This window comes from Ipomoea triloba, chromosome 3, assembly GCF_003576645.1.
Source record: "Ipomoea triloba cultivar NCNSP0323 chromosome 3, ASM357664v1".
Classification (NCBI taxonomy): Eukaryota; Viridiplantae; Streptophyta; class Magnoliopsida; order Solanales; family Convolvulaceae; genus Ipomoea; species Ipomoea triloba.
Genome location: NC_044918.1, coordinates 20817789 through 20842144, shown reverse-complemented (window position 1 = coordinate 20842144; position 24356 = coordinate 20817789). Strand labels below are relative to the sequence as shown.

The 24356-nt window shown below is 38.0% G+C and overlaps 1 protein-coding gene across 1 annotated transcript; it reads left to right on the top strand.

Moving 5' to 3' along the window:
* Nucleotides 1-17033: 17033 nt before the first annotated feature.
* On the top strand, nucleotides 17034-23918 carry LOC116011717 (lysosomal Pro-X carboxypeptidase). Its single transcript, XM_031251119.1, has 10 exons — nucleotides 17034-17464; nucleotides 18963-19143; nucleotides 20954-21087; nucleotides 21254-21351; nucleotides 21465-21588; nucleotides 22091-22246; nucleotides 22344-22496; nucleotides 22605-22684; nucleotides 23471-23520; nucleotides 23605-23918. The coding sequence occupies exons 1-10, from the start codon at nucleotides 17090-17092 to the stop codon at nucleotides 23733-23735; spliced, it is 1482 nt and encodes a 493-aa protein (XP_031106979.1). The 5' UTR covers nucleotides 17034-17089; the 3' UTR covers nucleotides 23736-23918.
* Nucleotides 23919-24356: the final 438 nt, after the last annotated feature.

The window sequence follows — 24356 nt, the reverse complement described above, 5'->3', positions numbered from 1 at the left end:
AAGTTAGCGAGAGATAAAAACAGAAAGTAAATGCAAGAGAGATTTTTAAGTGGTTCGGCCAACCCGCCTACGTCCACTCTTCTTCCAGAAACTCCCTGGAAGGATTGCACTAAAAACTTCCCTTTCTAGTACAATATCGAGCGCTTGAGCTTTGATCACGAAGCCCGCCTCAAGCCTCAGGTTTTTCGCCCCGCTTCCAGTTACTCCACCTCTCGAGCACTTGACCTTTGATCACCAAGCCCGCGTCAAGCCTCAGGTTTCTTTCGCTCGGACAGCAGCCAGGTTACTCCGCCTCTCCTCAGGTTTTTCTCCCCGCTTCCAGTTACTCCACCTTTCGAGCACTTGACCTTTGATCACCAAGCCCGCGTCAAGCCTCAGGTTTCTTTCGCTCGGACAGCAGCCAGGATACTCCACCTCCCTTGCTTAATCCAAAGCAAGACGTTGTTGATAGTCACAGTTGAATGTAACAATCTCCAATCTGACCACAAGCTATCGTTGAATCAACTTTGATGTAGAGCAGCTTTGGTCACCTTCTGGATGTATGACAGTTTAGCTTTGTAACTCTCTTCGAACACTAAGATGTGTTCTCTCGCTGTATTGAATATCAGGATGATATTCCAAGTTAAGCACTTTGCACTAGAACGTTTTTATCAGACACCTCTTGTTAACCTCTTGACCTCTTTCACTAACCTCGTTTCTTCTGTGTCTTTACATCCTTATATATGAGAGTAGAAGAATAGTTCCGTTGGAGGGAAAACTATTCCGTTTGAAATTGGTCTCCCACGCCGAACATGGGTCTTTGCACAATTTCAGCATTTTTCATGGAGTAGTGGTCTTGTAACTTGAGCCTTTTGTTTTGTAGTGAATATTCCATATTCCACTTTCTTGAGTTCATGCTTCACTTGCTTCTTTTGGATAAAGTTACTCTTTTTATGTTCCCATCATTCCTTGTTTGGGGAATCTGACCACTTCAGGATTGGTGCACTTCTTGACCGTTTGTGGTGGAGGTCTGACGTGTCATCCACTTCCGTCCATTTTGAAACCTCCCGCTCAGCACCTCTTCAATATTTTATCTCCATGATATTCTTCTTCTCCAAACTTAGAGTATTTTATCTGCACATGTTGACTAACATTCAGCCTCTTGGAGAAGTGCCGGTTTATCGAGACCATAAAAGATGTCTCGACCACTTGATGTTTCAATCCCATGTATCGAGAGGTCTATCTCTCGAATATTCTTTACGTCTCGAACTCGATAGGTATATCGGGAGGTCCTTACCTCTCGAACTTGGCTTGTGTCTCGAGACTTAGTTGATGTCTCGTAGACCCTTATTCCTCCAGAGTTGTCTCGTGCCTGCTTCTGATCTATCTGTTTGCTTACAACACGAAAACTTCTAAGTTGTTCAAACAAGTTTACCTTAAGCTTAAATATTTCCCGAGTTGAGCTCAAATTACCCGGTTGTATTTTCGCTCTTAGTTTACTTATCGAACTTACATTGTTTTGCCTATGTATCGAGACTTGGGGATTCTTACTTAACAGTTGGTATCATCAAAACCTATTACATGATGTTCCTAACAATTTCCCCCTTTTTGATGATGCCAACACTTATACTTACTTATATGGCTGATTTGAAAAAGAAAAAGCATTGATTTTATTTTCAGCGCATATGGTAAGTTTGACAACAATTCTACTAAACATGAATAAGTAAACTCACGCAACACCCCCAGCAGAAGATATATGTATTAAGATTAAGGGAATGTTTACATAACAGAGTTTAGTGGAAAAGATTCAAAGAAGTAAGACCAAGAACAACATAAGTATCAATACTTTGAAATAAGATGGAGTTTGGACCACGAGAGCTTACTTCTTGTTGCCTTTCCTTTTCTTGTTAATGGCTTCTCGTGTCTTGATGGGGTCTTTCGGATTTACCAGGCTTAAGTATTCATCTGTGACATCTAGATGCCTGTAGTTCCTGTAGGCTTCCCCCACGAACTCACCATCAATTACTCCATCTTTCCACCAAGCAATACATTCTTCTGGAGACATGTTGCTGTGTGTTGATATTCCAGTGATTTTCAGAAGCTTGAATATCTCCAGAGTCAGAATTTGTTCAGTGTCTTCTCTGTTCCCAAACTTAAAGTTTGTCATAAGAAGATCTATCTTCCTTTCTTCTTCTGACTGTCGTTATTGTCTTTTTCTTCTTCTTTCTCTGTCCTCTTCTCTCCTTCTCTCCATTTCCAGTGTACGCTGGACCCTTAGGTTTTCTGCCTGTTTGGCATCCTCCACTGCTTTGCTCATGATTCTTGGTATTTTTGGAGGTGGTCCAGCTGGTTCACTTGCTGCCCTTTTCTTGCCCGTTGTATCCCCCTTCTTTTTCTCTTTATTTTCCCCCTTGTTGGCATCATCAGTACGGGAGAGGAGGGTGGACATACCTTCGAAAATAGCTTGAAGTTGGGCAGGGACTTGGTTCGACAGGTCATCGAGTATGGCCTTCATCACATCCTGTCGAAGTTCACTGGAATATTGGAAGGCTCGCAGCTCTGCTCGCATCTCGGCTAATTCAGCCCTCGCACTTGCAGCCTCTGCTCGAGCTACAGCGGCTTCATCAGTGGCTTTCCGTGCTGCATCCTCAGCCCATATCGCCTGTTCGAGAAGTTCGGCATGACGGCCTTGGGATTCACTTGTGCCATCAGCAGGCATTGCAGCATTGCGGACCACAGCGAGTATTCTTTCGAGCTGAGCCATCTTCTGAGATTGATCAGCCATGAAATGACGCACTTCGCCAATGAAGACTTCTTCGGCCTGTTGATCATAGTCAGAAGTAGGAGATGAGGATCGAGATGTCCCTTTTGTCGGAGGGGACTTGGGTGCTTCCAGATTTCCACCCATGACTTGCAATTGCGAGTCCACCTCTCGACTGACTTCCTGAGGTTCAGCAGGGACACTGGGATCAGAGCTCGAAGGTAGCTCCATATCAGGTGCTTCCCGGTTTCCACCTGAGGGATGGATCACTTCTTGCTCTTCACCTCTCGAACCTGGAGCCTCAGCTTCAGCTGCTGGTAAGGTAGGATTGGCCAAGGTGGGAGTCTCTGCATCAGATGCTTCCCGGTTTCCATCTGATTGAGGTTCCCCCTCAACACTACCTCTCGAACCAGTGCTGGGAACGTGATCATCTACTGGAGGAGTTGATTCATCGGCAGGTGCTTCCCGGTTGATTTAAAAGATGTGAGAAGTCAGAAATACCGCTGATAACGGTCAGCTTATAAGGTATTTTGGTAAGGGTATTTCGGTAAAGTATAGAACGGTTTAAGCTTTGAGACAGTGGAGTATTGATATTTTTAAATAAGCATGCTCCCACTAATCAAGATAATGCCCTTAAGTGCGAAAAACCGTCAGTAACCGATGACCACGTGGCTAGCATTTATGTCCAAAGATAGCCGTTCCACCTCATATATCCGGTGAGCTTATCAAATTCACCTTTCGAAGGTGAATGATCTGCCTCATGAGTTTAAGTATCTTCCCCCTGAGTGATTGCTCCCTAAACCTCCTTATTCTTCCGTCTTGATCTGGTTCAGGATCTTCCCCCTGAGTGATTGATCCCTAACCCTCCTTATTCCTCCATCTTGATCTGGTTAGGGATCTTCCCTTTGATCCCTAACCCTCCTTATTCCTCCTTTCAGAGATATCAGTTTGTTATCTTTCGAAGTGACCTCTCGAACTACCCTTCTTCGAGACATAATGTATGTAGACAAACTGATCGGGTGACCATTCAACCCAACTCTATCATTCCCAATTCTAACCTTAGTTGAGAGAATCTATTTTCACATAACGCTTTTGTGAAAATATCTGCTAGTTGCTCCTCCGTTGCAACATATTCCAAAGTGATGTCCTTTTTCTCAACGTGGTCTCGGATGAAGTGATATTTAATATCAATATGCTTTGTTCTGGAGTGTAACACTGGGTTGTGGGTGATGGCAATAGCACTTGTATTGTCACACATAATTTTAACCTCCTTACACTCAACACCATAATCCATTAGCTGTTGCTTCATCCATAAGATCTGAGCACAACAACTTCCAGCTGCTACATATTCTGCCTCAGCAGTGCTTGTAGCTATCGAATGTTGTTTCTTGCTAAACCATGAGACAAGTCTTCCACCTAGAAACTGACATGTCCCTGATGTGCTCTTTCGATCTATCTTACAACCGGCAAAGTCCGCATCTGAATAACCCATAAGTTCGAAAGATCCACCTTTCGAATACCAGAGCCCAACACTCTGCGTACCCTTTAGATATCTAAGAATCTTTTTGGATGCACTTAGGTGACTTTCCTTAGGACTTGCCTGAAATCTAGCACATACACCTACTGCAAAGGATATGTCTGGTCTACTTGCAGTTAAATAAAGAAGAGATCCGATGATACCTCGATAAGTGGTTTGATCGACCTCTCGACCTTCGCTGTCGACATCGATACGTAGAGAGGTTCCCATAGGTACTTTGACTGAGGATTTCCCTTCTATGTTGTATTTCCTGAGCAGATCCTTGGTGTATTTCTCCTGGTTGATGAAGATACCTTCCTTAAGCTGTCTCACTTGTAGTCCAAGGAAGTAGTTGAGCTCTCCCATCATGCTCATCTCGAACTTTCCTTTCATCAAACTGGAGAACTTCTCGCACAAGTCTGGATTGGTGCTACCAAAAATGATATCGTCCACATAGATTTGCACCAATAAGATGTGATCCCCATCCTTAATCCTAAACAATGTTTTGTCCACTAGGCCTTTGGTGAACCCACACTGAAGTAGAAAAGAGGATAAGGTATCGTACCAAGCTCTTGGAGCTTGTTTTAAGCCGTAGAGTGCCTTCTTCAACTTGTATACTTTGTCAGCTCCTACGTCCTTCAAGAAACCCGGAGGTTGTTCAACGTACACCTCTTCTTCGAGAAGTCCGTTCAGAAAAGCGCTCTTGACATCCATTTGATATACCTTAAAATCTTTGAAGGCGGCATATGCGAGAAAGATGCGTATGGCTTCGAGACGTGCCACTGGAGCGAAGGTTTCATCAAAATCTATTCCTTCCTCCTGACAGTAGCCTTTGGCAACAAGTCTGGCCTTGTTCCTAACAATAACTCCATCCTCATTCATCTTGTTTCTGAAAACCCACTTTGTACCAATGACATTCTGATGATGAGGTCTCGGAACTAGTTCCCAAACGTCGTTCCTCTCGAACTGATGAAGTTCATCTTGCATTGCTTGCACCCAATCTGCGTCGCTTAGAGCCTCATCAATCACCTTAGGCTCTATTTGAGATAGAAAACAAGCAAACATGCTTTCTCTGTAAGCTGATCTGGTTCGAACTCTGTCATGTACATCTCCGATCACTTGATTAGCAGGGTGACTTCTCAGCCATCTTAGGTCGGGTTGCGGCTCCTCAGTTGATACTTCCATTGAAGGTTGAGATATGGGTTGAACATCTATGATTTGGTTTTGATCAACTGAGTCAGGCGCTTTCTTCTTGGTAGACTTTTCATCATCTGATTCTGACTAGAGTTCTGCTACGTCTCGAACTATCGACTGCTTGTCTTCGAGAGGTAAGTTTGATCTCTCGATAAACTCTGGCTGATCTTCCTCAGCAGCTTCCGTTGTCTTTGATGACTCTGGCTGATCTTCCTCAGCAGCTTCCGTTGTCTTTGATGGTTGATCTGTTGATGCCCTTTCAGCTTCCGTTGTCTTTGATGGTTGATCTGTTGATGCCCTTTCATCAAAGATAACATGTGATGGTTGATCTGTTGATGCCCTTTCATCAAAGATAACATGTATGGACTCTTCAACCGATGCCCTTTCATCAAAGATAACATGTATGGACTCTTCAACCACCAAACTCCGCTTGTTGAAGACTCTGAGTGCTTTGCTTGTCGATGAGTATCCCAAAAATACTCCATCATCTGCCTTTTCTTCAAAAGTTCTTCGTTGAGTCTTCCCATTGTTGTGAATATAGCATTTGCACCCGAATGAGTGGAAGTGGCTTACATTCGGTTTTCTTCCATTCCACAACTCATATGGAGTCTTTCCAACTCCTTTTACTATCAAGGACCGATTTTGGGTGTAGCACGCTGTGTTGATTGCTTCTGCCCAAAATCCTTGTGATATGTTGGCTTGCGAGAGCATGGTCCTTGCGGCTTCTTTGAGAGTTCTGTTCCTTCTTTCAGCAACTCCGTTTTGTTGAGGTGTTCGAGCAGCTGATAGTTGATGATGAATTCCGTTCTCGTTGCAGTAGCTCTCGATTACTTGATTAACGAACTCTCCACCTTGATCTGACCGGATCTTTAGTATCGAGACTTCCTTTTCAACTTGAACTTGTTTCAAGAGATTTGGTAGGGCAATTTTTGTCTCGCTTTTCTTGGTTAAGAACACGGTCCAAGTGAATCTTGTGTAGTCATCCACTACCACAAGAGTGTACTTCTTTCCCTTTATGCTGGGTGGATCCACTGGGCCAAATAAGTCCATGTGAAGAAGACTTAATGGTCTAGTGGATGATGTCTCGGCTTTGCTCTTGAAGGAGGATTTGATCTGTTTGCAACGTTGACATGCCTCACAAATTTTATCCTTTCGAAACGTCACTTTGGGCAGTCCTTCCACTAGGTTCCTCTTAGCAAGCTTGTTGATAGTTTTAAAGTTCAGATGACTAAGCTTACTATGCCAATCCCAGCATAAGTCTTCCTTGCTCCTTGCTAGCATACATAGGGATGGTTTTGCAGACCTCCAATCCACTATGTACATGTTTCCTTTCCTTGCTGCTTCCAAGACGACTTCGAGAGATTCCTCGTTCATAATCTGACATTTGCTTTTGGTGAAGACAACTTTGTGGCCCTTGTCACAGAACTGGCTTGTACTAAGGAGATTGAACTTGAGCCCCTCAACGTAGGACACTCCTTTAATAACCAGCTCATTCTTTTGGATTTCACCAACAGCTCTTGTGCGCCCCTTCTTCTCGTTGTCGCCAAATGTCACCAAGGGACCTTCGATAGGTTGGATGTTCTCAAGCAGTGTTAGATTTCCAGTCATATGTCTCGAACATCCACTGTCAATGAACCACACGTCCCTGGTGTCCTGCAAGGAAATCAAGCAAGTTTAGGTACCCAAACTTTGGGTCCTGGTGGGTTAGTGAGTTTAGGCATCCATTTATACCTTGTGCCCATTATTCCAGGCCTAGGCGCAATGTAGCCATTGTACGTTTGATAATTATAAGGAATGCTGGCAAAGGTTTTAGGCCTCTTTGGTGCATAAATCAACTTAGGTAGAGACTTTTCGACCGGCTTATGCACCATGCCTTTCATACGCTGTTTGGTCATGTGAAATTGCTGAAAGTGAGGTTTCTTCCAGAACTTGTGATTTGATGACCAATTCTCACTAGATGGATAGAGTCTTCCTTTCTCCATCCGTGAGTTCCTAACTATGTGGATCTCAGACCTTCCATATTTGCCTTGAGGTGCATTATATGGAGTGTAGCTCTTTTTGTACTTGGAATGGCCTTGCGAGAGATAGCAAGGTGATCTCTCGATATTGTTTACCCGGCCATTCTTCGTAGCTTTCCTATACTTTCCATTGCTGGTGTATAGGGACGGTTTATGAATAGCTACTCTGGTCTTTTCTGTTGGTCCTTTATGACCTTTATTTGGTTTGGGTTGAGATCCTCCATTTCTTGAAGTTCCCAAACCATTGGTCTGTTTATCTCTCGAGAGATGGTCTTGATGGAACCCTAGACCGGTTCTATCACTTGTAGGTCTGTGATCAACCACCATTTTCTCCATAGCTTTGGAGGAATTAGTGTATGATGCTATGACCTTTCGAAGATTAAGCTCTCTCGTCTCTCGAGCTTTGCACTCTTCAGATAGTAGGATTACTTTGGCTTCTAACTCACTTACTTTGAGAGTCAGCTCCAAATTCTCTTTCGAGACGTTCTTAAGCATATCTCTTTCAGCAGTTAGCTTGCTGTTTTCATCCATCACTCTAGCATGAGTGCTATTGGCGATGTTAAGGTTCCTTCTGAGCGATTCCAACATCTCGAAGGGGTCCTCATCGCTTTTAAATGAAGAACAACGAGAGGTAGAAGTAGAGCAGCGAGATGTAGGAGTAGAGGTTACCTCGTTGTCAATGGCCATTAGGCATTGATTCTCCTCTTCCTCGGTGTATAAGCAGATGAGCCCCCTCTCATCCTCTGAGCTGCTGCTGCTTTCGCTGGAGCTCGACGTCTCGGACTCCTCGATTGTCCTCTCGAATTCTTCAGCAACAAGCGCCTTCCTGCGCTGATACGTCTTTGATGATCCTTTGAAGCCACCTTGTGTTGGCTTCTCCCTGGATTCCTCTATTCTCTTGGAATCCTTGCCTTCTTGGCCCTGATGCTTGCTTACTAGTGGGTAAGGGCATTCGGCCTTGAAATGTCCCGGTCTTCTACAGTTGTAGCATAGACCCTGATTTTCCTCCTCCGTCCTTCTGGATGGATATCTCTCATTTTTCCTTCTTGAGGAGGAAGGTGAACTTTTGTTGCTCTCCTGGTTCATCTTCATGTATTTCCTGAACTTTCTCACAAAGAGAGCAAACTGTTCGTCAGACATAACATTCATAGGATTAGAGTCTGACCTTGAAGATGTGGATGGTTGCTCAGCAACAAGTGCTACGTTTCGTCGATCCACAATGTCCTCATCTCTTGGGAACATCTCGAACTCGAAGGCTTTGAGATCCCGGAAGAGTTTGTCTGTTGTGGTTTCCTTCAGATCTCGGTGATCTCTCATCGTGATCACCTTTACTTCCCACTCCTTAGTGAGGCCACGTAAGACCTTCAGGTTCAGCTCCTTTTGTGGGATCTCCTTTTCAAGGTCACTGATCTCGGTTGTGAGCTTCATGAACCGAGACTCCATGCTGTCGATGCTCTCTCCTGGCTTCATCTTGAAGTCTTCGAACTTCTTCATGGCCACGGTGAGCTTGTTTTCCTTTTCCTGTTCGTCACCTTCACCAATTAACATCAAAGTATCCCATACCTCTTTTTCCGTTTTGCACTTCCTCACTTTTGGGAAGATGGTTTCGTCTATAGCTCTGAAGAGAATATCCTTGGCAATATTGTCCAGGTTGTTTCTCTTCCTATCATCACTGGTCCATTCTTCCCTAGGTTTTGGGATGTACTTTGGTGTTTCTTGGGTTTGAACTGCAGCAGTATTAACCATTAGGATCTTGACTGGTCCAGAAGTTATAACCTCGGCCATCTCATCATGGAGGGCTGATAAGTACGCAAGCATGCGTGTTTTCCATCGTCAAACCTGCTAAGATCAAAGAGAAGATGTCTCGACAACATGCTGTCCATATTGAAAAATTATCTCGTGCTTTGAAAATATTTAAGAAGATTTTCCAAAGAAGGATTCTCTAGGCAATATAAACAAAGGTTTATATCGATCAGAGAACTCGCTCTGATACCAATTGTTGGTCCCAAGGGGATGGGGTACAAGTCTAGAGGGGGGGGGGTGAATAGACTTGTATAAGATTTTGCAAATCTTTTCAACCTCTCGTGTGTATTGAACTTAGGATATTTAAGTTCGATACCTCACGAGGTGAAGACAAAGTTTTATGCGCAGCGGAAATGTTATCCCCTTTTAGTTAGCACGAGTTTGGGTTAGTTCGAGAGGTGTGATTATATGCAGTGCAATCGAGAAGTTAGCGAGAGATAAAAACAGAAAGTAAATGCAAGAGAGATTTTTAAGTGGTTCGGCCAACCCGCCTACGTCCACTCTTCTTCCAGAAACTCCCTGGAAGGATTGCACTAAAAACTTCCCTTATTTAGTACAATATCGAGCGCTTGAGCTTTGATCACGACGCCCGCCTCAAGCCTCAGGTTTCTTTCGCTCGGACAGCAGCCAGGTTACTCCGCCTCTCCTCAGGTTTTTCTCCCCGCTTCTAGTTACTCCACCTTTCGAGCACTTGACCTTTGATCACCAAGCCCGCGTCAAGCCTCAGGTTTCTTTCGCTCGGACAGCAGCCAGGATACTCCACCTCCCTTGCTTAATCCAAAGCAAGACGTTGTTGATAGTCACAGTTGAATGTAACAATCTCCAATCTGACCACAAGCTATCGTTGAATCAACTTTGATGTAGAGCAGCTTTGGTCACCTTATGGATGTTTGACAGTTGAGCTTTGTAACTCTCTTCGAACACTAAGATGTGTTCTCTCGCTGTATTGAATATCAGGATGATATTCCAAGTTAAGCACTTTGCACTAGAACGTTTTTATCAGACACCTCTTGTTAACCTCTTGACCTCTTTCACTAACCTCGTTTCTTCTGTGTCTTTACGTCCTTATATATGAGAGTAGAAGAATAGTTCCGTTGGAGGGAAAACTATTCCGTTTGAAATTGGTCTCCCACGCCGAACATGGGTCTTTGCACAATTTCAGCATTTTTCATGGAGTAGTGGTCTTGTAACTTGAGCCTTTTGTTTTGTAGTGAATATTCCATATTCCACTTTCTTGAGTTCATGCTTCACTTGCTTCTTTTGGATAAAGTTACTCTTTTTATGTTCCCATCATTCCTTGTTTGGGGAATCTGACCACTTCAGGATTGGTGCACTTCTTGACCGTTTGTGGTGGAGGTCTGACGTGTCATCCACTTCCGTCCATTTTGAAACCTCCCGCTCAGCACCTCTTCAATATTTTATCTCCATGATATTCTTCTTCTCCAAACTTAGAGTATTTTATCTGCACATGTTGACTAACATTCAGCCTCTTGGAGAAGTGCCGGTTTATCGAGACCATAAAAGATGTCTCGACCACTTGATGTTTCAATCCCATGTATCGAGAGGTCTATCTCTCGAATATTCTTTACGTCTCGAACTCGATAGGTATATCGAGAGGTCCTTACCTCTCGAACTTGGCTTGTGTCTCGAGACTTAGTTGATGTCTCGTAGACCCTTATTCCTCCAGAGTTGTCTCGTGCCTGCTTCTGATCTATCTGTTTGCTTACAACACGAAAACTTCTAAGTTGTTCAAACAAGTTTACCTTAAGCTTAAATATTTCCCGAGTTGAGCTCAAATTACCCGGTTGTATTTTCGCTCTTAGTTTACTTATCGAACTTACATTGTTTTGCCTATGTATCGAGACTTGGGGATTCTTACTTAACAGTTGGTATCATCAAAACCTATTACATGATGTTCCTAACAAGTTATATTGACAATTTCACAAAAAAGACTTCACACTTGCAACTAATGTATCTCATCCACTATCTCTTAAAGTTTGAATAAGCAATTTAGTAGATGACAGAAGATGCATTGCATTCAATATATCTTAAGATTGAAGTTGCAAAGCTTATTAGAAATCTCCAGAACTTTTTTCATGAGATGCATAATGAATACAAATTCAAAAGAAGTGAGTAATTAACTCATAAGCTGCATTGGCATCTCCACGGTGAGCATGTATAGTTCCATCTTCAATAATATTAAGTAAAACGTCACATGTTGCACTAAACATTCTCATCAAACTTGATAAAGAACTAATTTGGTTAAGGCCCCTCCACTTTGTCGAGGTTTGCTACATCCTTCCGGACTTTTCTAGGAGTTGTACATAGCTTTCCTTAGTTGTTAGAATAATCTAGAATCATATACATAAGTGTAGAGGTAGTAAACTAGTAGAGAACCATAGAATATTCTAGAATATTATAGAATCCTCAAGTGTGTAAAGAAAGTTATGGAGGATTCTAGAGAATAAATATTAGCCGTAGGATCAAGTAGATCTTCACCATCCAAGAGGAATGGGTATAAATACCCCTAGTAGGGCTCATTTGTAAACCATCCAAGAGTAAATCCAAGAGTTTTATCCAAGTGAGGAATCCAAGTGTAGAAATAATACAAGTTCCCTACAAAGTTCGAGTGTTTCCTTTAGCTTCTTGTCTAATTTATTTACGTAGCCATCTCATCGCTTACTTTGCATACTACTTTCCGAGGGAGGAACGAGGCTGACTTAGCTATTCAAGGAGAAATGAGACATCGAGGGGAAAACGAGTCCGTGACAATGGCCCCTGCATACTACTTTCCGAGGGAGGAACGAGGCTGACAACTTAGCTATTCCGAGGGAGGAACGAGGCTGACTTAGCTATTCGACGACTTAGCTATTCCAAGGGAGGAACGAGGCTGACTTAGCTATTCGAGGAGAAATGAGACATCGATAGGGGAAAACGAGTCCGTGACAATGGTCCCTGCAAGAACCAGGTGGCTCCGCCCCTGCATGTATCAATTTAGTTTCAATCAAATAATTTTGTGTAATTAAAAATTTAATTTTAATATTTTTATTCAACTAGTATTCTACTCGTGCGATGCACAAATCAAAATTTATATAACACTAGTTACTACATTCGCATTGCCCGACTAATTCAATGTCCAACATGTTTTTTAAAATTCGTGTTTTAGAATTTATCAAACTATCATTCGGTATCCTGGCATATATCAATGCAAGATTATCAAATTTTTCATAAAACTCACTGGATAGTACCCAAGCATAATTTTTGCAACACAAAACCTATTAATTGGCGTAATTCATGCTTCCACTTGTTGCAACTTCCGCCAGAAATGAATTATTGATTTAATCTAGTCCCCTAGTGTGTTTCATGCAATTTTAGTGCCTTGGCGCAATGCATCGTAAAAAACAGAACCAAATCTTCATTCCCCAAAAAGACAATGATAATAGACATAGTTTTTCATTTGTGTTAAATATATACTGTAAATTATTGTACCGTTTCATCAATGCTCAATGCGTGATTTTAATTTATTAACTAAAGTTCATGTTAAATTTTATATTGTATTTTTTAATATACTCTAACATATTCATAGTATATGTTTAACAATTATGTTAATTTTGATTGAGATGAAATTCAAACATCATTGACACAGTAAACAATATTGCCCGATTGTCAAACAAATTGTAGTCAATAATCTCATGTCGTAAACCTGGGAAAGTGCTATCTACAATCGTTGCAACCAGGGACGTATCCAGGAATTTGTTCCAGCGGGGGCGAAATATTAAAAAAAAAAGAAGAAAGAAATAATTAAAGAAATATAATCATAAATATTGTTGGATATATTCGATAAATAAAACATATCAAAACTTTATAAAAATATTTATAACAAAATATGAAACATAATTAATTTGATAAATTAATTCAAATAAAAAACAAATTATAAATTACATGTCTCATTTTATATATATATATATATATATATATATATATATATATATATATATATATATATATTAAAAAATTCATAAAACTTTTTTGAAGCAATAAGGGAATTGAACCCCATAAGGCCATAACCTTTCTTAGCACAAGAATACATATACCAACTAGTCAACCTAACATCTTGTGTATATTAATCTATTATATATATATATATATATATATATATATATATATATATATATATATATATATATACCATAAAGAAATCACTAAAGAAGAAAACAATTGTGCTTCCCATAGAATTCAAACACACAACCTTTGCTAAAGCAACACACGATTCTACCATCTTATCTAGCTCACACTTCGCTTAATGTATCTGTTTTTATATATTTATATCTAAAACAGGTATATATATACATATATACATACAAAGCTATATATGGGGTGGGGGGTGGGGTGAGTGGGGGCAGGTGCCCCCACTGCCCCCAGGACAACTCCGTCACTGGTTGCAACAGAGTCATTCCCTGAACGAATTAGATTTTCGGGTGCACCAAAAATTTTACACGTGCAATGCATAGCCTACAATTTAAATAGATATATTGTTGAAACTTGAAAGGGATTAAAAATAAATTCAAAAGATAGATTGAAGCAATTATCTTCAAAATTCCTTGCAATTCTTTTTCTTTAATAATTCAAAGTTGCTTGTTTATATTGAACGTCACACCATACTACCAATAGATATTATGGAGTATAAAGCATTGTGTTATTAGATATCATAATACATAATTTAAAAATTTTAAATTTAAATAATTCAAATTTACAGTATAAAAATTATAATAAAAATGTAAATTTTGCATAAGAATTGTCAACTTTAATCCAGTTTTATTGTTATTATTATTAAAGATAATAAATAAATGATTTTAATATATTATTGCAAATAATTTAATTATTGAAAATGTACAATATATATCTTTCACCTAAAGATAACAATTTGGAGATGCGGGTTCGTAAGAATTGTCAACTTTAATCAAATTTTATAGTTAGTTATTACTTATTATTAAAGATAAATAAATAAATCATTTGAATATATTATTACAAACAGTTTAATTATCGAAAATGAACAATATATACCTTTCACCTGAACTAGACAATTGGAAATGCGGGAGATCAAACCCCGTGCCTCTCACATGCAAAGCGAGCGCTCTACCATTTGAGCTACATCCCCTTTGGACAATTTTGTAGTCAGCATGTTATTTATAGTCAGCATGCTATTTGTAGTCAGCATGCTATTAATATCTAATAAAAAGAGGTATCTATAAAAAAAAAGTCAAAAGCCACTTTATCAAAGCCAAATTTTGATCCTGGGATCTGTAGGTTATGGGACCACACTTCTGCTACGCCACTCTAATTTTGATTTTTTAGGTTATTATAAATAATAAAAGTATTGAAGAACCACATCCAATATGGTCAAATGCTAAATTATTGCTTCAATTTAGAGTATATATTTTGAGCATATCTCTCTAGAATGTGTTCCTAACACAAAATCTTTGGCGGCCAGCCACTAACCACCACCCCGCTGGACCCCAGTGGCAAGGCGTGGCCGGTGGTGGCGAAGCGGGTCATGCCCACCTAGTAAAGTGCTACTAGCAAAATTCAAACTGAGACCTCATACATAGCATGCGCGTTCTAGACCACCAAGCCACACCATCTCTTATTTCCATCTCCTGTTTACCAAAGCGTAACATCTTATATTTATTTCCTACTTGGCGGGCTGGTAGATTCACTAACCCCCCACGATTGGCCACCTTCGGCCATGGCACCCCCAGCGGGCCTAGGGTGCTCCGTGGTGTGGCAAGGCGCCCCGTTGAAAGGAGGGCAAAGTATTAAAGGCGTACATGCACGTGCGCAGTATTGGAATTAACTCTTTCTAAATTATTGCTTCAATTTAGAGTATATATTTTATTATATGCTGATAATTCAAATATACAAATTTCATTATCTAATTAATCTTTTAAGAAAAAAAGTAGTATTTCAAAATATCAATGAGATTGTGCAAGATGAAGAACAACAATTGTGATCCCAATTATATACGGCAAAAACTTGTGTGAGACCGTCTCACCATGAGACGGGTCGGGTCGGGTCGGGTCAAGGTGTAAATGTAACACTTATATGCACAAATGTCATACTTATATGCTCAAATGTAATACTAATTAGGAATAAAATTTTTGTTACTTATAAGGGTAACTGTAGTACTTTTAAAGGAAAATACAATACTTTTACATTTCGATTTAAAAGTATTACATTCTTCCTCAAAAGTATTATATTTGCCCTTATAAGTAAGGGATACTTGTCAATATTACTTATTATGAAAAATGTATTACTTTTTCTCTTAAAAGTAACAAAAATTGTATTCTTGATTAGTGTTATATTTGAGCATATAAGTATGACATTTGCATAATGCTTTGACCCGACCCGACCCGTCTCACGAATAAGGATCCGTGAGACGGTCCCGTCTCACGAATAAGGATCCGTGAGACGGTCTCACACAAGTGTGACCCATTATATACACAAGGAAAACTAATTTTTTGTTTATTTATTTACTTATTTGTATTGAAGGTATTTAAGTAAATTATACAATATAACATAAAATATATATAACCCCAACTAAACATGTTAATGTTAAATTCTCATAATCCCACCTAACCAATAAATTGCAATTAAATCATTTTTTTATTAAAAAAAACAAAAGTTCGAAGTACGTAAATGGAACTCTCTTCGGCGGGCCCGTCAGAGTGGCCGCTAGCTGACTGCCACTCTGACAAAACAACCGTTGCTTTCTTTTCTTTTTTTTTTTCTTTTCTTTTTTTTTTCTCTTTTCTTTTTCTCTTCTAATTTTATATCTTCTACGTGACATCTTAAAAAGTTGTTTAAAAACTTAACAGATGTGAAAAGTTGTTTAAAAACTTAACAGATGTGGATGATCTAAGCTGGTCCCTTTTCACCATGCATACTAAGTGACAAGATAATTGAGTGCTGCTGCAGCTGACTAATGAGCTGGCATTGCATAACATCCAAAAATCTGGCTACTTTTTTCCACCAGGAAGCTTGTGATCACCATCAAGATAGAGACCTAAGTGAGATACTGAAATCTTTCAAACAAGAAAAACCCCTCGAAAAGTATACTAACTTCATTCTATAATATAATGTTTAGTTAAAGTATATTGAAAAATTAAAACGTCGGTGGGGGAATTTAAAGTGAAATTAATTTATATTAAAAATTACAAAATAATTTTTCATTTTAAATTTGATGATTGGTTATATTTGAACGTGATGAATTCTTTTGTGTGAGATTCACTTAACAAATAGATATTTATCTTTCGTTTGACAACTATTCTGCATTTACACATTTGACCTTCTAATATTATTTTTGTCACATTTTACACATATTTTTTAATAGCATTTAGTCTTTCTAACCAATTTTTTTTTTATATAAAAACAGTTGTAATGCATTAATATATTATATTTCTAGTATGAAACTATACGTGTTTTTTTTTTTTTATTTTTTTATAAATATTGAGGTGTGTTTAAGTAACTATGATTTTGAACTAATAATGTAACACATTTTTATATTTTTTTTTATTGGAGATCTGATCAAAGGGATAAAGTTGTACACCATATGTGCCAAAAATAATAACTGATCAAAGGGATAAAGTTGTTAACCATATGTGTCAAGAATAATAATTAAGAATTAAATGCGAAAATGATATAATAGTGGGAGGGCCAAGATTGGAAATAATATATACTAACAAATATGAGATACAACTCATGATATGTTTTGTGGTTAAAAGAAATAGTAGGCACAAGAAAATTAAACTAGTGAAGAGGATGGCCTCATCATCATCTTCATTTTTCTTTTCTCTCTTGTTCATCTTTGCAGTTTTCTCAGCAGTGGGAGAATCAAAGACAAGTTATTTCCCAGGTGGAATCAACCTGCAAGCTTCACTGAAGAAACAATCTGCCAAGCCAAAGCTGCCATATGAAGTTCAATATTTCCCACAAGTTGTTGACCACTTCAGTTTTATACCCAGTGGCTACAAAATCTTCTACCAGAAGTACCTAATCAACAAGGACTATTGGCATAAGGGAGGCCCAATATTTGTGTACACTGGGAATGAAGGAGATATTGATTGGTTTGCTGCAAATACAGGCTTCATGCTTGATATTGCCCCAAAGTTTCATGCTCTTCTACTCTTCATTGAGGTATGTATCACAACTCCCCTCGCCTCAACTCAAAATCATTATCTTGGGCGACTTAACTTAAGCCAAGTTTAATTTTCCTGGTCCTTTAGTTTGCCGGCTAGGGTATGTAACAAAGTGAAGTTTACTCCGTACATATTCTCTAAATCATTATCTTTTCGTTGGCCAACATAACTTAGTCTAGTTTAATTTACCTGGTCCTTTGCCGGCTAGGGTATGTAACAAGGTGAAGTTTATCCCGTGCATATTTTCCGATTATAGTTGTGGATTCCTTTGTCACTCAAAATCATTATCTTTTGGATAATTTAGATTAGTTTACCTGCTTGTGATCTTTAAAATAACAAGGTGAAATTTATTCAGTGCACATTCTTAGTAGGGGTAGAGTTTCCTTCGTAACTCAAAATCATTATTATTATTATTTAATTTTATTTTTGACCGACAAAATCTGTTTATTTTTTTGAGAAACCGACAAAATCTGTTTTAATCTCTATATGTGCTTTTGGATCTTAATTATGAGTTCCTAGCCTAAACGGGCTATTTTTGTCAAGTAGTACTTTATTTGAAAATGGTGTTTAGGGGCTTAAAAATTGTAGTCTAATCAGCAAATTATGATATGGACACGGGGGAACCTGAATTTATGTTCATAATTTTATAATTAAATGTTCACAATTTTAGAATTCTATATTCACAATTTATATATGTAATTTTGAACTTTATGTTCACAATTTTAGAACTCTATGTTCACAATATAGAGTTATGAAATTGTGAACATAGAGTTATAAAATTATGAACATAGAACTATGAAATTGTGAACATTGTGTTATGAAATTGTGAACATAAAGTTATAAAACTGTGAACATGAAATTATGAAAATGTAAACATGAAGTTATAAAATTATGAACATAGAGTTGTAAAATTGTGAACATAGACCCGAGTATACCTTGCAAGGTGGATCTAGGTCCATGGCATAAAAACTGAGTCTAATCACAGAAGATTAATATTTTAGTAATAAATTAAACTAAGGCTTCCGGTTAGGAATGTAGTCAAACTTTGAAATAAGTGGTATGAGGTTATTCAGTTAATTAAATAATATATTTTGAGCCTGCTCAAACACTTCATGGTCTAATTCAAAATAATATATTTTGACTATATGAATATTTACATCCTCATTATCTTTATTTATAATTTAATTAAAATTAAAATTAATAATATTATTGTAAGTTTTAAGAATTATATTTTTATGATTTTAAATTGTTTGTTTATTTTTATAATATAATTCTTTATTGATGAAGACATTAATGTGGCTATTGATTATTTTATATTTAAGAATACACTTAGAATTTTTTTCATAATTATTAGTGTAAGTAAAATTGTTAAAAGCTTTTGAATCTTATTCCAAGTAATTTAAATTTTAGCTATGAAAATATATCCCAAGCTTATAAAATGATAGGAGTGGGCATGATAATTTCATTAATTTGTGGTTGTTATAATATATATGCAGCATAGGTTTTATGGAGAATCACTGCCATTTGGGAAACAATCCTATAAGTCTGCAAAGACACTGGGGTACTTGAATTCACAGCAGGCATTGGCTGATTATGCCATTCTTATAAGGAGTTTGAAGCAAAATCTGTCTTCTGAGGCTTCCCCTGTTGTGGTGTTTGGTGGCTCCTATGGAGGAAGTAAGTATATAATAAACCATATCCAACACTAAGTGTTGCAAAAATCGCGCCTAGGCGGCGCCCGACCGCGTCGAGGAAGGCCGAAATCGGCCTCCGCGGCCCGGCGCCTAGCCTGCCTGGCCGGGCGCCTGGGCCGCCTAGGCCGGCCGGCTGGCTAGGTTTTTTTTTTTTTTTTTTAAATTTTAAATTAACACTTAAAATATTTTTTTTTTAAATTTAAAAAAAAACAAAAACTAGGCGCCTAGCGATTTTTGCAACCTTGCCAACACTCATTTCAAACAAATTAAACAAAAGAAAATAAAAATAAAATAAAATAAAATATGGACCACCATTCAACCCGAATTTAGATAGGAAAATTCGTTCCCATCTTCAACGAGATTCTTTTGGAGGATAAGAAAAGGGATAGAATGACACTCCCTGCCCTGGCCCTAACCCTATTCCATCACACACACACACTAATAATTATGAATATTAGTCTAATTGAATATCTAAATACATATTTAAAAAACTATATATATATATATATATATATATATATATGACTTAAATGGTATTTTTATTTCTAATATTGTAATAAAAAAAATTAGGGTAGGAAATCCTATCCTCGTAAAATCCTCTTGGGGCGGGAATGCGGTAATTCCCAATTTAGTTGGAGAAACTGAGTGGGGGCAAGGATGAGGGTAAGAGCTTCGCAAGGCTTAATTCAATGCGGGTTTGATTCCCACGAAAGACATGTGAGGTCATTAGGAGACTTATTGTCTAACAAATTGATTAATGAAAACTCCTTGTTGCATGTAGGAGTTATGAGAGTTTAGGATTAGTCTAACATAAGTTAGAAAACCTAATTTATTAAAAAAACAAAAACAAAAACAAAACAAAAGAATGAGGATAAGAAATTGGGTTTGGGCGGGGATGGGATGGGGACCATACTCCTAGCCTTCGTCCTATTGTATTGCCAACTCTAGGAAAAAGATATAAATTGATACAGCATTGGATTCTTTTAGCATGCCCTTATGCATGGATCAAAAGTATGACTTTTGATAAGTGTTCTTTAGTGCTTTAATCATAAAATTTCGCAATTGCTACTTTAATAAAGTGAAATATGAATGAAAAAAGTTCTCAATGGTTAAACTTAATGCTAGGTTCTCGATATGAATTATGGTGTTTTGTGAATTTATTTTCCACAATGGGCACTTTCAGTGGCGGATCCAGCATGGGGGCAACTGCCCCCACTCACTCCCACCCCGTATATAGCCCTTGTATGTATATATGTATGTATAGTATATGTTTACATATAAATACAAGAAAACATATAAAAGTTAACAAGTGATTAGTTGGCTCAGTTGGTTGATGCGCCTTTGTGCTTAGTAAAGGTTTGAAGCTTTGAATCCTGAAGTATTCGTCCTCTTGCCTTATTCCCTTCTTCTATAGCTTTTCACTTTGAAGCCTTCATCCTCCTCTTGGCTTTAATTCCTTGAGCTTTTATATATAATTTTTTTTAAAAAAAATTAATAATGAGATTTGTAATTTATAATATGTTTTCTATTTGAATTATTTTATTAAATTAATTATGTTTTGTATATTGTTACTAATATTTTTATAAAATTTTGATGTGTTTTATTTTTTGTCCATATCCGACCATATTTATGACTATATTATTTTTAAGTGTTTTATTTTTTAAACTACTTCCGCCCCCACTGAGAATTTTTTCTGGATTCGCCACTGGGCACTTTTATGAATTTATTAGTGCAAGTCCATTATGATGAATTGATTGAATGAAGTGTATATTGATCATTAATTCATTATCCAGTGCTTGCTGCTTGGTTCAGACTCAAATACCCACACGTGGCAATTGGTGCATTGGCATCTTCAGCCCCAATCTTGCAATTTGATAACATTACTCCATGGTCTAGCTTCTATGATGCTGTTTCCCAGGACTTCAAGGTTTGCCCAACAAACTTAATTTCATTAAAGAGATATTGTCACTTTTGGTCGACTATTCTTCACTTTTCATATTTAGTTCCTAACTATTAATATTGTCACATTTAGTGCACGAGTATACTTTTGTTGTCACATTTAGTCATGTTGGGATAATTTTACTTTTGAATAGGATGTGAGCTTGAATTGTTATGAAGTGATAAAGGGGAGTTGGTCAGAATTAGATGGTTTATCAACAGCTGAGGCGACAAAGATTTTCAGAGCTTGCAAGTAAGTTTCATGAATGCAAAAAGCTAAGGGATCATAGGCTAAAATATTTCAACTTTTTTACTTCAAATAAAATGGTTGATTGATTGACTAATTAAACATTTGTTCAAAACCAGGGATTTGAAATTTGTATATTCAGCCAAGGATTGGCTATCGTCAGCTTTTGTGTATACAGCAATGGTGAATTATGCTACCGAGGCCAATTTTATGAAGCCATTGCCTGCGTACCCAGTAGAGAAGGTTATACATCCTTTTCAATATTTATATGGAAAGAGAAAATGCTCAAATAAGCCATCAAACTTTACAAGATAAATCAATTAACTCCCTGAACTTTAAAAGGTGCAATTAAACCTTCCAGCTTATTATTTTGGTGCATTTAGACCCAATAAACAGTTACCCACCTAGAATAACCGGTTAGTAGGGATTTTGGCAAGAAAATCGACGACTGGTGACGATCGTCGGTCACCATTACCCGTGAAGAAGGCAACCACACTGATTGTCTTCTTCATCGATCAGAAGAGGATGACCAGTCCGGTTGACCGACAATCGACTTGGTGGCGGCAATTTTGTTATCAACGACGGTCAACCGCAACTAACAGATTGAATTTATTTGACCGATTTTAATAAGTTAGAGGGTTTAATTGTACCTTTTAAATGTTCAAGTAACGGACCCGGTCTCCCATTTTTTTCACCAAAAAAATAGCATTCAGGTTATTTAATTTAATTTAATTTTGGTGTTTAGATGTGCAAGATTATTGATGGATTCCCAGCAGGGGCTTCCAAGATTAGCAGGGCGTTTGCTGCTGCAAGTTTATATTACAATTACTCTGGAACACAAAAGTGTTTCCACATAGAAGATGAATCTGATGATCATGGACTCCATGGTTGGGACTGGCAGGTTAGATTTAAACCTAACAATTCTTTCAACACATACTTACATCAATATGCAACATATATGTTGTATACGTGTACAATGATGGTTTGGTTCGATTCAGGCATGTACAGAAATGGTTATGCCAATGGTTGTGTCGGAGGAGAGCATGTTTCCTCCATCTTCATATAGCTATGAAGACACAGAAAGGAGCTGCCAAAGGATGTATGGAGTGAAGCCCAGACCACACTGGATCACCACTGAATTTGGTGGCAATGTAAGCTAAGCTAAGCTATGCTTTCATTCCATAAGGATCTGGGACGACATTTTACCCAATATCAGACAAAACCAGAGTGTATGCTAATTCTATGTGTTTTTGGGACAGGGGATTGAGCAAGTTCTGAAGAGATTTGGGAGCAACATCATTTTCTCTAATGGAATGCAGGATCCATGGAGTAGAGGGGGGTGAGTATTATTTCTATTGATAATATAACTCTATCAAACACTTATCACTGCACCAATAGTTTATACTGCCACATTGTTGGACTTGGCTCTTCACCAACCTCCGCCCAACAATTCTTCCTAGCACCTGTCAACCTTAACTGCATAGTTTTTACTCAAAGTCGTGATATCACTTGTTAAGATAAAGGGTTTATCACTACGCCAAAAGTTATAGCTAATAACGAAGACACAACTTTATTTCCTTATACCACCACATTTTTGAGCAGCCGTTATATCGTGGACCAGGGTCCACAGTTGATTCATAGTGCACTGTGGATCCTAGTCCAATACACAGAATTTGACTTCATAAGGTACAGAATTCATGTTCATAATACACAGAATTTATCTTCATAATAAATATACACATAAACACGATATAATGGACATGAATTTGTGTATTATGAACATAAATTCTGTGTATTATGCTAAGTGTTTATGTGTCCTCAGCTATATAATTATGTGCATTATAAACATGAATTTTGTACTTTATAAAGTCAAATTATGTATATTGGACACTGTGAACCTTGGTCCACAATATAAATTGCCATTTTCAAGAGGCAGGTGCGTGCTAGACTTAGCCTTTCAAATTTCCGCCCATAAATCCCCTAGTCACATAGTGCTGGACTCCCTTTACTAGCCTCCACCCAACCACTCTCTACCGAAAGTGGGAACTAAAACACATGATACTTTTAGTACCATTAAACCAAGAGAGGGATGATTAATGGGATTTTGGATTTGTGTGTGTGACAGAGTGCTGAAAAATATATCAGATAGCATAGTGGCACTGGTGACTGAGAAAGGTAAGCATGCTGGCTATTAAATATTGATTGATGAATTAAAGGCTTAATTACCATTGTTTCTAATCATGATTATCATTGGATTAGGAGCACACCATGCTGATTTTAGATCTGCTACAAAGAATGACCCAGACTGGCTCATCCACCAAAGGGAGAAAGAAGTAGACATTCTCCAGAAGTGGATTGGGGAGTATTACAGGGATATCAATCAAAATTGAACCAACTCTTGATCCTTGGAAACATGAACCCCTAAACAAACTAAAACTAGCAATTCAACAACAATTTGAACTTTAAACGTAACCAAAGTCTCATATTTCCGCTTCTTAAATAAATGACCAAATTAAACAATGGTTGATGGAAAAAACATTTACTTTTAATTTATGTTTTTTTTTTAAATTTTATTTCATTCTCTTTTCTACCTCAATCGCTGCCTCTTTGTTGTGGTCCACAAATATAATTAGGATCTATTGTTTTATGAGAACAACCATTCCAGTAAAAAGTAAGGACTAATCTCAACAGCTCAACCACTAATCATGGTTCAACAATAGTTGATGATTTTAGTAAAAACAAAATACAAAATCAATTTTATAATTATTAATATTTATAAAATTAACCGTACCTTTTTTTTTCGAGATATTTTCCAGTAATTCTAAACCGTTGATCTACCCAAATGGATAGATCATATCAATCTCCACTTTTTACCAGAGAGCATATTTTCGTCTGAGCTCTCCTATACATATATATGGGGGAAAAAAGAAGATGATGCATAGAAACATATTATTCTACCTTAGTAATGGTGAGGAGCCAAAAGTTTAATTGTAAGAGTTTGGAGGAAGCAT

What these genes read in the sequence shown, in the direction of transcription:
- LOC116011717 (XM_031251119.1), top strand. Translation starts at nt 17,090, where the DNA reads ATGGCCTCATCATCATCTTCATTTTTCTTTTCTCTCTTGTTCATCTTT. An exon ending in CCACTGAATTTGGTGGCAAT is followed by an intron (nt 22,497 to 22,604) that starts GTAAGCTAAGCT and finishes TTTTTGGGACAG; the next exon opens with GGGATTGAGCAAGTTCTGAA. An exon ending in GATCCATGGAGTAGAGGGGG is followed by an intron (nt 22,685 to 23,470) that starts GTGAGTATTATT and finishes TGTGTGTGACAG; the next exon opens with AGTGCTGAAAAATATATCAG.